We start from the raw sequence: 12648 nt of genomic DNA, 5'->3' as shown, positions 1-12648 counted from the left end.
CACACTGGTGCTGGAGGCGAGCAGAGTCCAGCCCACACACATCAAAAACCTCAGCTCCAGTCCGCTTCATGCGTGAATTCAAGATCTGACATCTCCATCATTGAAAATAAAGCCAATCATCAAAAGAAAAAAACCTGGCTCCTAACTTTTTTTTTTTTTTATCTGGCTCCTAGATTCAAAGCAAATTTGTCAAGCCTTGATATACAGGTGAAACTCGAAAAATTAGAATATCGTGGAAAAGTTCATTTATTTCAGTAATGCAACTTAAAAGGTGAAACTAATATATGAGAGAGACTCATTACATACAAAGCAAGATAGTTCAAGTCATGATTTGTCATAATTGTGATGATTATGGCTTACAGCTCATGAAAACCCCAAATCCACAATCTCAGAAAATTAGAATATTGTGAAAAGGTGCAATATTCTAGGCTCAAAGTGTCCCACTCTAATCAGCTAATTAAGCCATAACACCTGCAAAAAGGGTTCCTGAGCCTTTAAATGGTCTCTGTCTGGTTCAGTAGGAATCACAATCATGGGAGACTGCTGACTTGACAGTTGTGCAGAAAACCATCATTGACACCCTCCATAAGGAGGGAAAGCCTCAAAAGGTAATTGCAAAAGAAGTTGGATGTTCACAAAGTGCACAAGCAGCAGGGATGACTGCAGCCTGGAGAGGATTGTCAGGAAAAGACCATTTAAACGTGTTGGGGACTTTCACAAGGAGTGGACTGAGGCTGGAGTCAGTGCATCAAGAGCCACCACACACAGACGGGCTTCAAATGTCGTATTCCTCTTGTCAAGCCACTCCTGAACAACAAACAACGTCAGAAGTGTCTTACCTGGGCTAAAGAAAAACAGACCTGGTCTGTTGCTCAGTGATCCAAAGTCCTCTTTTCTGATGAGAGCAACTTTTGCTTCTCATTTGGAAACCAAGGACCCAGAGTATGGAGGAAGAATGAAGAGGCACACACTGCAAGATGTTTGAAGTCCAGTGTGAAGTTTCCACAGTCTGTGTTGATTTGGGGAGCCATGTCATCTGCTGGTGTTGGTCTACTGTGCTTCATTAGGTCCAGGGTCAACGCAGCCGTCTACCAGGAGATTTTGGAGCACTTCATGCTTCCTTCCACAGATGAGCTTTTGGGGATGCTGACTTCATTTTCCAACAGGACTTGGCACCTGCCCACACTGCCAAAAGCACCAAACCTGGTTCAATGACCGTGGGATTACTGTGCTTGATTGGCCAACAAACCCGCCTGACCTGAACCCCATAGAGAATCTATTGGGCATTGCCAAGAGAAAGATGAGACATGAGCCCCGAACAATGCAGAAGAGCTGAAGGCCACTATTGAAGCATCCTGGTCTTCCATGACACCTCAGTAGTGCCACAGGCTGATAGCTTCCATGCCACGCCGCATTGAGGCAGTAATTGCTGCAAATAGGGCCCAAACCAAGTACTGAGTACATATGCATGCTTATACTTTTCAGAGGTCCGATATTGTTCTATGTATAATCCTTGTTTTATTGATGGCGTGTAATATTCTAATTTTCTGAGATTGTGGATTTGGGGTTTTCATGAGCTGTAAACCATAATCATCACAATTATGACAAATCATGGCTTGAACTATCTTGCTTTGCATGTAATGAATCTATCTCATATATTGGTTTCACCTTTTAAGTTGCATTACTGAAATAAATGAACTTTTGCACGATATTCTAATTTTTCGAGTTTCACCTGTATATGGAACCAATGTGCTCAAACTAAAGGCATATGAGCTGGTTTAGAGCCAGCCAATCCTAATTTCCCAACCTTCACTCTGACCAGGACTAGTATTTAGTGTGCTACGGGAGGGGCACACAGGGGAAAAATCTTTTTCGAGTTTCACCTGTATGTAAAGAGCTGCGTATATTGACAGAACTTTAGAAGTACCTAAAATAAATAAAATAAAAACATCTGTGTTGAATTCTACAACTCCTCCTAGTCTAAATGATGCTATAACATTTACTTCATTCCTCTATCCTGATTAAACATTAATTTCTCGACATACTGTATATGTTCCAATCACCCATCAACCAATATGCTCTAATATTGTTTTCATCAACTATAAAGTTATATACACCCTTATATGATGTCATTATTAGAAATGTGGGTTTCTGCATACAAAGCATTTATTTGTTCTACAGAGATCACTATCTGTAAGCTTATATGTGTGTATCTACTGAATATTTCTTTAGGATTCAGGCTTTTTCTTTTTCTCCTTTTTTTTTTTTTTTTTTTTTTTTTTGTTTGATTTGATTTTTTTGTGTCACTAGGTGGGAACTGGTTCTGTGCATTGCTCTTCCAATGTCCTCATCACCAGAGATACAATTTGGGGGTCTGTCTCCTTTTTTATTTTATCCGCACGTGTACTTTCTCTTCTAAAACAACCTGACATTTGTGCTATAGTTGGTTGTGTGGTATTTTCTTTTGGTTGTTATTTTTGTTGTTCGTTTTAGTATATGTGTTTTATTGTTTGAATTTTTAGCTGACATACTGTTCTTGCTTTTTTTTTCTTTATTTGACAAATGCTGTTTTGACCACACATTGATATTCTACCACTGCTTTGTAGGGTGTTTTTGCAGCATTTCTGTGTTTGACTTATTTGTTTCCTCCATTCATTGTTGGCTGGTTCCTTTGTGTGCACCCTTCCTGGTCCTGTCTAGCAACTATATGCGTGCCCACACTGAAAATGATGCACTTCTCGGGATTGCGCAACTTCTGGTTGGATATTTCCACTTCGGTACTATCTTGGTACTCCCAGGAGGCCGTGGGTACAATTGCCTCTAATTGATGGCGTATCGGTGACAAGTGGGGGGCCATCAGAGTTTGCCCGAACACCTACCCTTTTCAGCTATGACAGCTTCAACTCTTCTTGGAAGGCTGTCCACAAGGTTTAGGAGTGCATGCATGGGGAATATTGACCATTCTTCCTGAAGCGCATTTGTGAGGTCAGGCACTGATGTCACATGAGAAGCCCTGGCTCGAAGTCTCTGCTCTAATTCATCCCAAAGGTGTTCTGTCAGGTTGAGGTCAGGACTCAGGCCAATCAAGTTCCTCCACCCCAAACTCACTCATCCATGTCTATATGGACCTTACTTTGTGCACCGGTTTTGTCAGGGCAGGAGCTGTGGAATGGACAGGCAGGCCTAATGGCAGGGTCACGCACCGACTGCCGACAACCACCACCCACAGACCGGAGTCCCTCAGGGCGCGGAGTCTAAGCCCCAGGCTGCCCTTCACCAGGACCCCTGATGGTGGGGATGGACTTGACGCAGCCAGGGACCAGGTCGCGGCCCCCGAGAAACCCCAGCTGCGGTAATGGCCGCCGCCAATGGCGTATAGCTGTTAGGAACCAGATAAGAATGATAGCATAGTTGGACAGGCCAGGTTGATAACAGCGAGACAGACAGTACAGAACGGTAGACAAGAATACACAGGTCACAAGCCGGGTTCAGCAACGGGAGGTCAGATAAAGGGATAAGGCTGATTATAGTCTTAGACAAAGCCGAGTCAGTTTCCAGGAGAGCCACGAGAGTAGAGCAAGAGCTTGCAACAACACTATCATACAGGACACGAATGCAAAGAGCAAGTGCAGACAACAGGCTTAAATGTGATCAACCACACCCCTCTGGGGGATGGACCGCAGAGGCCTGAAAGCATAAAAGGCTCCCGCCATGCTTTGCAGAAACTCAAGATAGATGCCAGCACATGGAGCAGCATAACCTCTGGGAAAAGGTAGGGCCTTGACAGGTTTGCAGTCATGTTGGAACAGGAAGGGGCCATCCCCAAACTTTTCCCAGAAAGTTAGGAGCATGAAATTGTTCAAAATGTCTTGGTATGCTGATGCCTTAACAGTTAACTTCACTGGAACTAAGGGGACAAGCCTATCCCGAGAAAAACAAATCCACACCATAATCCCCCCCCCCCCACCAAACTTTACACTTTGCACAATGCAGTAAGGCAAGTATCCTTCTCCTGGCATCCGCCAAACCCAGACACGTCCATCCATCGGATTGCCAGACAGAGAAGCGTGATTCGTCACTCCAGAGTGTAGGTGTACAATCCAAATGCACACGTTCTTGCGTTTAAAAATGGCTGTGTATAAATGGGTGCTGTGACCGTCGGCTCGAACTAAACAGAATCCGCAAGAGAGAATGTCACCAGCACACCGAGCATCACCAATATGAGTCGAAATGTTTTAATGCATGATCACATAGTTACAGCAAGGCAACATTTTGGAGTCTTGCAGGACCCCTTTGTCAGGCATGTCACTCCAGAGAACATGTCTCTACTGTTCTAGAGTCCAGTGGCAGTGTGCTTTACAGCACTGCATCCGACGCTTTGCATTGCACTTGGTGATGTAAGGCTTAGATGCAGCTGCTTGGCCATGGAATGCCATGAAGCACTCTACGCACTGTTTGCTAATCTGAAGGCCACACAAAGTTTGGAGGTCTTTAGCTATTGACTCTTCAGACATTTGGTGACGTCTGCATACTGTGCGCTTCAGCATGCACTGACCCTGCTCTGCCATTTTACAGGCCTACCACTTTGGGACCGAGTTGCTGTTGTTCCCAGTTGTTTACACTTTGTGAAACTAACAGTTGACCATGGAATATTTAGTAGCACGGAAATTTCGCCTGAGCTCCTGAAAGCGACCCATTCTTTCACAAATGTTTGTGGAAGCAATCTGCATGCCTTTGTGCTTGATTTTATACACGTGGAGGTGATTGGAACACCTGAATCCAATGATTTGGAGGGGTGTCCCAATACTTTTGGCAATATAGTATATAAATAGCCCACCCCAGATATGGCAGACTTGTACAGGTGGTGTCATCCTGTCATGACTGTTTGACTACAAACAACTGAGACCAAGGTGTGTGTTACTATCTATACTTTGTGACTACTTTGTGTCTATATATTCTGCAGTTAGATACCACCACTTTCTTCTCACTCTTTGTCTCTTTTATTATATGTCCTTTAGGTGGATTAGAGGCTCTGTGTGGCATCTTTGGGTGCTTTGAGCAATAGTCACCATACATCCTTTATTTTTGGATCTTTCATTTTGGTTCACTATATTTAAAGATATTCAGAGGGTGAGATTATGCTGCCTATTACCCTGTGGCTAGATACAGTCACTATTTAATGTTCGATTATCAGTTTGTTGCTTTGGCTTTAGATCCACTTATTGACTGTATTTGCATCATATACAGTGAAGGAAATAAGTATTTGATCCCCTGCTGAATTTGAATGTTTGCCCACGCACAAAGAAATGATCAGTCTAAAAATCGAATGGTAGGTATATTGTAACACTGAGAGACAGAATAGCACCAAAAAATTCAAAAGAAATGCATGTCTAACAAATTATGCACTGATTTGCATGATCATGAGGGAAATAAGGATTTGATCCCCTTCACAAAACATGACTTAGTACTTGGTGGCAATTCCCTTGTTGGCAATCACAGAGGTCAGACGTTTCCTGTAGTTGGCCACCAGGTTTGCACCCATCTCAGGAGGTATTTTGGCCCACTCATTTTGGCAGATCCTCTCCAAGTCATTAAGGTTTGGTGGCTGACGTTTGACAACTCGACCGTTCAGCTCCCTCCACAGATTTTCAATCGGATTAAGGTCTGTAGACTAGCTAGGCCACTCCAGGACCTTAATGAGCTTCTTCTTGAGCCACTCCTTTGTTTCCTTGGCCATGTGTTTTGGTTCATTGTCATGCTGGAACACCCATCCACGACCCATTTTCAATGCCCTGGCTGAGGGAAGAAGGTTCTCACCCAAGATTTAATGGTTCATTGTCCCATCCATCGTCCCTTTGATGCAGTGCAGTTTTCCCCTTAGCAGAAAAACACCCCCACCACTATGTTTGACAGTTGGAATGGTGTTCTTGGGGTCATAGGCAGCATTCCTTTAGTCCTATGCATCATTCAGATGTTCAGTGACAAACTTCAGATGGGCCTGGACATTTTATTGAGCAGAGGGACTTTGTAAGCACTGTATGATTTAAATCCTTGTCAGCGTAGTGTATTACCAATTATTTTCTTGGTGACTGTGGTCACAGCTGCCTGGAGATCATTGACAAGATCCTCACGTTTAGTTCTGGGATGATTCCTCACTGTTCTCATGATCATTGACACTCAACCAGGTGAGATCTTGCATGGTGCACAAGACCTAAGGAGACTGACAGTTGTTTTGTGTTTCCTCACATCCTTGGACAGCTGTTTGGTCTTTGCCATGGTGGAGAGTTTGGAATCTAATTGTTTGATTTCTCCTGTGGACAGGTGTCTTTTATACAGGTAACAAAATGAGATTAGCAGCACTCCCTTTAAGAGACCGCTTCTAATCTCAGCTTGTCACCTGTATGAAAGACATCTGGTAGCCAGAAATCCTGCTGAATGATAGGGGATCAAATACTTATTTCCCTCATGAACATGCAAATCAGTGCATAATTTGTTAGACTTTTTTTTGTTGCTATTCTGTCTCTGTGTTACAACTACCTACCATTAGTTTTTTAGACTGATCATTTCTTTGTGAGTGGGCAAACATTCAAAATCAACAGGGGATCAAATACTTTTTTCCTTCACTGTACCTCCTGGGGGCACACTATATAAAGGATATGTTTCCCATGGGCTGGCAGGCACGAAGTTCTGGCACCACTGCAATGATTTTTGAAGCTTTAGACAAGTCACACCCCTAGATATACAGTCGTGGCTAAAAATATTTTCAACCCTGAATTTCTGTCAGATAATGCATCACTTCACCCAGAAAATTGTTGCAGTTTACAAATGTTTAAGCATTCTCATGTTAATTTATTTTATTTGTATTGGTATTCCCTGAAAAAGTGGGGAAACAAAAAGCCAAAACTGACACATTCCGTGCTAAACCCCATGGGCAAAATAATTGGCACCTTCTAAAAAATTGTATGAAATAATTCCAAGTTTGTGATGCTCCTGTAATTTGTAATTAAACTTACCTATATCAATTAACAGGTGCTGACAATATAGAAATCACGCTGGCAACCAGTTAAAATGGTGAAAAATTTACTTAACCTTTCTGTTGTGTGCCTCTGTGTGCCACATGGAGAAGAGAAAGAGCTACAAAGAATTGTTTGAGGATTTGTGAACAAAAATTGTGGAAAAGCATGGACAATCTCAAGGTTACAAGTCCATCTCCAGAGATTAATGTTCCTGTGTCCACTGTGTACAACATTGTCAAGAAGTTTACAGCCCATGGTGTCGCAAACTTGTGCATCAGAGATGGATGCAGTGCAACCATTTTGTAGGCACCTCCATCTTCCTCCTTCTCCCCCCCCCCCCCCCTTCTTCCTAAGAGGCACAGTGACAGATGTGTGTGTGCCGGTTATGGGTCAATGGCAGGGCAAGGCAGCCCTAGTTCGGTGCCGAGCAGTCTGCGAAAGTGTAGCCTTTCTCACCTAGGCCAGGATAAGGCCAGTGTTCCCAAGAGAGACAGAGCCTCTCTGCCCCAGAACCTGTGTAATTTCTCACCTCGTAACAGAGATAAGGCAGCTTTCCCAGGAATTGAAAGAGGTTCTACCCTCATAAAACCTAGCAGCATAGGTGACAGAATTAAATGAACGTTCCTAAAATCAAGTTTTATCCTATGTCTCATATCTTGGAATATGAGAGACATACATAAAAGCTGGACATATCATCGGATGGACGATGAGCAGGCGAATAGGTCACTCGTCCACCTCAGATCATCAGAGGAGCCAAAACATAGAACTCGTACAATTTCATAATTCATTTATACATGATCCTTAGACTTATCTGCATAATAAAATACCTGCGGAGAGATTGTCGCTTGTGCAGCTGGGAAGTTATAGGCCAGAATATGAATTATAAAAGATGCTGGTCCTAATTTTGGGTTTCGCCTGCCAATCCCTCCCTAAACAGAGTATTGGTCAGTTACTCAGAGCCACCCCCCTGCTGGGGGACTTTAAAAAACAGGCTAGCAGGCCTAAAGAGTAAGTTGAAGACATCTCCTATCTTTCCATCGTAACATATGGAGATCAAATCCTGCTTCTGCTCTGCAACTTGGGTACTTTAACTCTTCCCCTTCTCTCTGATATCTCTTTGCTGTGCTATGGTCCTCTGTGTGTGTGTGTGTGTATATGTGTGTGTGTGTGTGTGTGTGTATATATATATATATATATATATATATATATATATATATATATATATCTATCTATCTATCTATCTTAGTTGCATCTTTTTTCTGTAAATATTTTTATTGCACCCTGTTTGACCTTTTAGTAATAAATCTTCCTTTCTGAAAGTGTTGAACTGTTTCTATAGCTTTTAGTTGCAATTTACGAATCCCTGCCTCATAGCTGAAGCCGAGTTTCCTCTTTCTCTGTACCAAAAAGGAGGTGGTGGCAGTGAATGGTTAATTGCGTGATTAACCTGACCCAGTAACGAGCGCATTCACGCTGCAGGCACAGATTGTAGTCCATTAGCTGGAAAATTGCTGTGCAGGGTGAAGCTGGTTGTGGCATTGTTACGCACGTCACATCGCGATTTCCGATTGGCCAGTCCTTCGGTCACGCGTTTGGTGAGAAGGTCTGGGGTCTGACGCCGCGATCGTGACATATTGGTGGCAGCAGTCGTGGGATTGTTGCATGTTGGTGGTGGCGATCTTGCGATCCGTGACACATGGCACTGTAGATAATCTCCCTGGACATGGATAAAACAGAAAAATTGAGCAAAGATTGCAAAGAAGGATTGTTCGAATGGTGGCTAAAAAACATTGCTCAACTTCCAGACAAATTCAAGCTGACCTTCAGCCACAGGGTACAACTGTCAGCTCGTACTATATGTCACCATCTGAATGAAAAGGGACGCTATGGTAGGAGACAAAGGAGGACCCCACTGCTGACACAGAAACATAAAAAAAGCCAGATTGGGGTTTAGCAAAACTTGCTTGAGGAAGTCCAAATCCTTTTGGGAGAATGTGCTGTAGACAGACGAAACAAAATTAAAATTGTTTCAGTAAAGCCCATAATTCTTCTGTTTTCAGAAAAAGCAATGAGGCCTTCAACCACTTGCCCTCCAGATGATTTACCCCCCTTCCTGACCAGGCCATTTTTTGCGATACGTGCTGTTACTTTAACTGACAATTGTCCTGCAATGCTGCACCCAAATGAATTTTATGCCCTTTTTTGCAACAAATAGAGCTTTCTTATTTGATCGCCTGTGCAGTTTTTTGTTTTTTTTTTTCTATTTTTGTGCTATAAACAAAAAAGGAGCAACAATGTTGGAAAAAAAAAACAATATTTTTGACTTTTTGCTATTAAACATGTCCAGTAAAAATTTTTTAAAAATCAAATGTCATAAATGTAGGCCAAAATGTGTTCTGCTACATGTCTTTGCTAGAAAAAAAAAAACAATACGTATAAATTAATTGGTTTACGTGAAAGTTGTAGCATTACAAATGGCGGTGTATATATACTGGAATTTTTTTTTTTTTTTAATAGTAATGGTGACGATCAGCGACTTATAGCAGGACTGCGGCGGGCATTCTGACACTGGGGGGAATTGACTTGGTGTCATTGACGTCCTCAGTGACACCAATACAGTGATCAGTGCTAATAAAAAGCACTGACACTATACTAATGGCACTGGGCGGGAAGGGGTTAACATGTAGAGTTCAAAGGGTTACCTGTGTGCCGTTTTACTGTGTGCTGCTATGCAGAGCCATACAAAATCTGTTTTTGTTTATACACAGGTCTCTCCCCCGTCGGTAATACTCGGAGATCACCTGGTGCCGGTGGGGAATCACCGTCCGGAACCCAGTGATTGACAGCCGATGCCACAAATAGCAGTGTGGGTAGGGCGCACGTGTTCCCACTACCCGGAACTGCAAAATCACTTGTATATTTAGAAGTGATTTTGCACACCCGTGCCACCCTGTAGCAGTATTTCTGCTATAGTGCAGTGTGGAAGCGGTTAAAGAAAAGAATACAGTCCCTACAGTCAAACATGGTAGAGATTAACTGATGTTTTGGGGTTGCTTTGCTGCTTCAGACACTGGATGTCTTGACCAGTGCGCGGCTTTATGAAATCTAAAGACTACCAAAGAATTTCCGGGTACAATGTGGAGCCCATTATCAGAAAGTTGGGTCTCCATCAGAGGTCATGGGTCTAACAGCAGGACAATGACCCAAAGCACAAGTCAAGAAGCACCCAGCAATGGGTTTAGACAAAGTGCTGGAGAGTACTGAACTGGCCGGAAATGAGTCCAGATCTCAATCCCATAGAGCACCTGTGGAGAGATCTCAAAACAGCAGTTGGGAAAAGGAACCCTTCCAATGCGAGAGACCTGGAGAAGTTGGCAAAAGAGTGGTCCAAAATTCCAGTAAAGAGGTGTAAGAAACTCATTGACTTTCCAAGGGGTGTGCTACCAAATATTAAATTGAGGGTGCAAATTTTGTCCAGTCCATTTTTGGGGTTTTGCATGGAATGTCAGATTTGGCTTTTTTTCTCCACTTTTTTGTGTCATACCAATACAAATAAAAATGAGAATGCCTAAATATTTGTAATTGCAACAATTGGGTGAAGTTGTGCATTATCTGCCAGAAATGCAGGGGTGCCAATATTTTTGGCCATGACGGTTTTTCTGTGTGGGGGTAAGATGTACACTATATGTGAAATCCCATTATTGGCATATTTTAGTTGGTACAAATAAACACTTCCACCTTAAAGGAAAGGAAAGTGCACATTTCCCGCACTGTGTTCAAACGCACTGCCCTTGTGATCTGCATGTAAGTGTCATTTTATTGTTAACGGCACACCAAAAGCAGATTGCAAGTGTGTTTGCGGATACAAAACGGTACTGCTGTTAAAATGCACTGCATGGAAATGCACAAAAAATGTGTTAATTCCCGTGATCCCTTTCTGAATTGGACATCAGACTAGGGATACAGCAGCACTATTAGCAATGAAAGTGCTTTTTTGTTTTCTGAGCGCACATTTGTCTGGCTATAAAGACCTGTTCATACCAGAATGTGGTGTGGGAAAGGCGTGTTTCCTGCACATTTCCCACACCACATGTGAACATGCTGCCTTTGCAAAAAGCATGTGGATGCCAATTTATTAATAACACTGCAAACTCATCTTGCAAATGCAGTGTTTGTGGCCACTAAACTGCATGATACCACAATACCATGCAGTTTGGTGTGGTGCGATTGCAAAAGTAGTGTTTGCAAATGAATAGGTTTTCGAATCTGGAACGCAAAGGGACCACATGGGAACGTGGTTCCTAATAAAAAATGAAGAACCCATAAAAACAGTGTACCAAATGAAAACCTTATATATTCTTAAAATCACTATAATAATTATTTGTGTGAAAATCAGTCATAGAATTATTTCTAAGTTAACTGACGTATGCTGATGCTGCTACAATTTGCCTGGGCATCTAGGGATCAAGGCCATCTGCTAACAAGAAGGTTAAGTAGATCCATTTATTGACTAGACTTACTAGATTTACTTTGTTGTACAAAACAGCCAGTAACCTCAGGATTGGATACGTATTTTTTTCTGTGATTCTGGAAAATGTCAATATTTTACTGGAATTCAAATACGAAATACTGCTTTAACTGCTGGTCTTTAATTTTCCAGATAAGATCCTGAAGGAGCTGATTGAGCCTTATGAGAAGAGAGCTAATCAACTGGGACAGTTCCTGGTCGATGTGAAGCCGTCTCTTATATATGACATAGTGCCTATATCAGATCCTTATGGCCCTTCAATAACTGACCCGGACCTGAAATGCATTGTGGTCAGTGAAGAGACTCGTAAGGGAGGACTCTCTGTGAACAGGAGGCGTCTAGAAAATGTAAAGCTTCCATACTGCTTTATGAAAAATTATCGTGTTTTGCTGTACATTTGTTCAGGACTAAAAGAATGATCAGAAATTTCATAATTCGGGAAAGCAGGAGGCAAGCAACAGCTGTGTGAGAAATGATATAGTGCTCCACTGTTTATATAATGTAACATAACTGAAGAACAAGAGAGATCAGATTACACAGACCTAAGAATTTGTAAGATGAAGGACAAACTCCCCACTTCTCTCTTAACCATGGCAGGACTGTCTGCTTATTCAAATATACACAAACTAGTAATAAAAATGCAGCTGATGACTTCCCTATTAGGGTATTTGTAAAAATAAAGATTTTATAAAAATCAAAAAGGAATGATAAATAATTATAAAAACCTGGTAATCATGTCCAAACCTGTGAAATTCAAATCCTGTGAGGTTTGGATGGGGGAAAAAAAAAGCCTTAGCTGAAGTGAAAATGATATAAGGCTAAGGTAGATTCCAAGATATAGTCAGCTGAATTTCATGTAGAAGTCAAACTTGGTCCTGCCAACTATTTTGCCACCCATTACATTAAACCCCAACAGAGAGGTAGCAGTGGGGCCATACCAAACTTTTACTAGAAAAGTCAAAATTTCCATTTATTTCGCAGCTATCTAAGATCATAATATTTTGACATCCGATTTTTACTTTTGCTTGTTTTCATCTTATGCACTGTTTTATGTCCATGTTTTTGCCATGTTTACATTAAATACATGTACAATGAAAGGCTAAC

The 12648-nt window shown here is 42.0% G+C and overlaps 1 protein-coding gene across 5 annotated transcripts in view; it reads left to right on the top strand.

Moving 5' to 3' along the window:
* The window catches only part of COASY (Coenzyme A synthase), a 223500-nt gene that overhangs the window by 44703 nt on the left and 166149 nt on the right, over positions 1–12648 (top strand). For all 5 annotated transcript variants that reach the window (XM_089681298.1, XM_089681296.1, XM_089681297.1 and 2 more), the window contains one exon: positions 11677–11891. In XM_089681298.1, coding sequence (XP_089537424.1) covers positions 11677–11891 — 215 coding nt within the window. The remainder of the gene's footprint in view (positions 1–11676; positions 11892–12648) is intronic.

Source organism: Staurois parvus, unplaced genomic scaffold, assembly GCF_062004578.1.
Source record: "Staurois parvus isolate SC_StPar_1 unplaced genomic scaffold, SC_StPar_1.0 ptg000263l, whole genome shotgun sequence".
Lineage (NCBI taxonomy): Eukaryota > Metazoa > Chordata > Amphibia > Anura > Ranidae > Staurois > Staurois parvus.
This window is presented reverse-complemented; position numbering and strand designations above follow the sequence as displayed.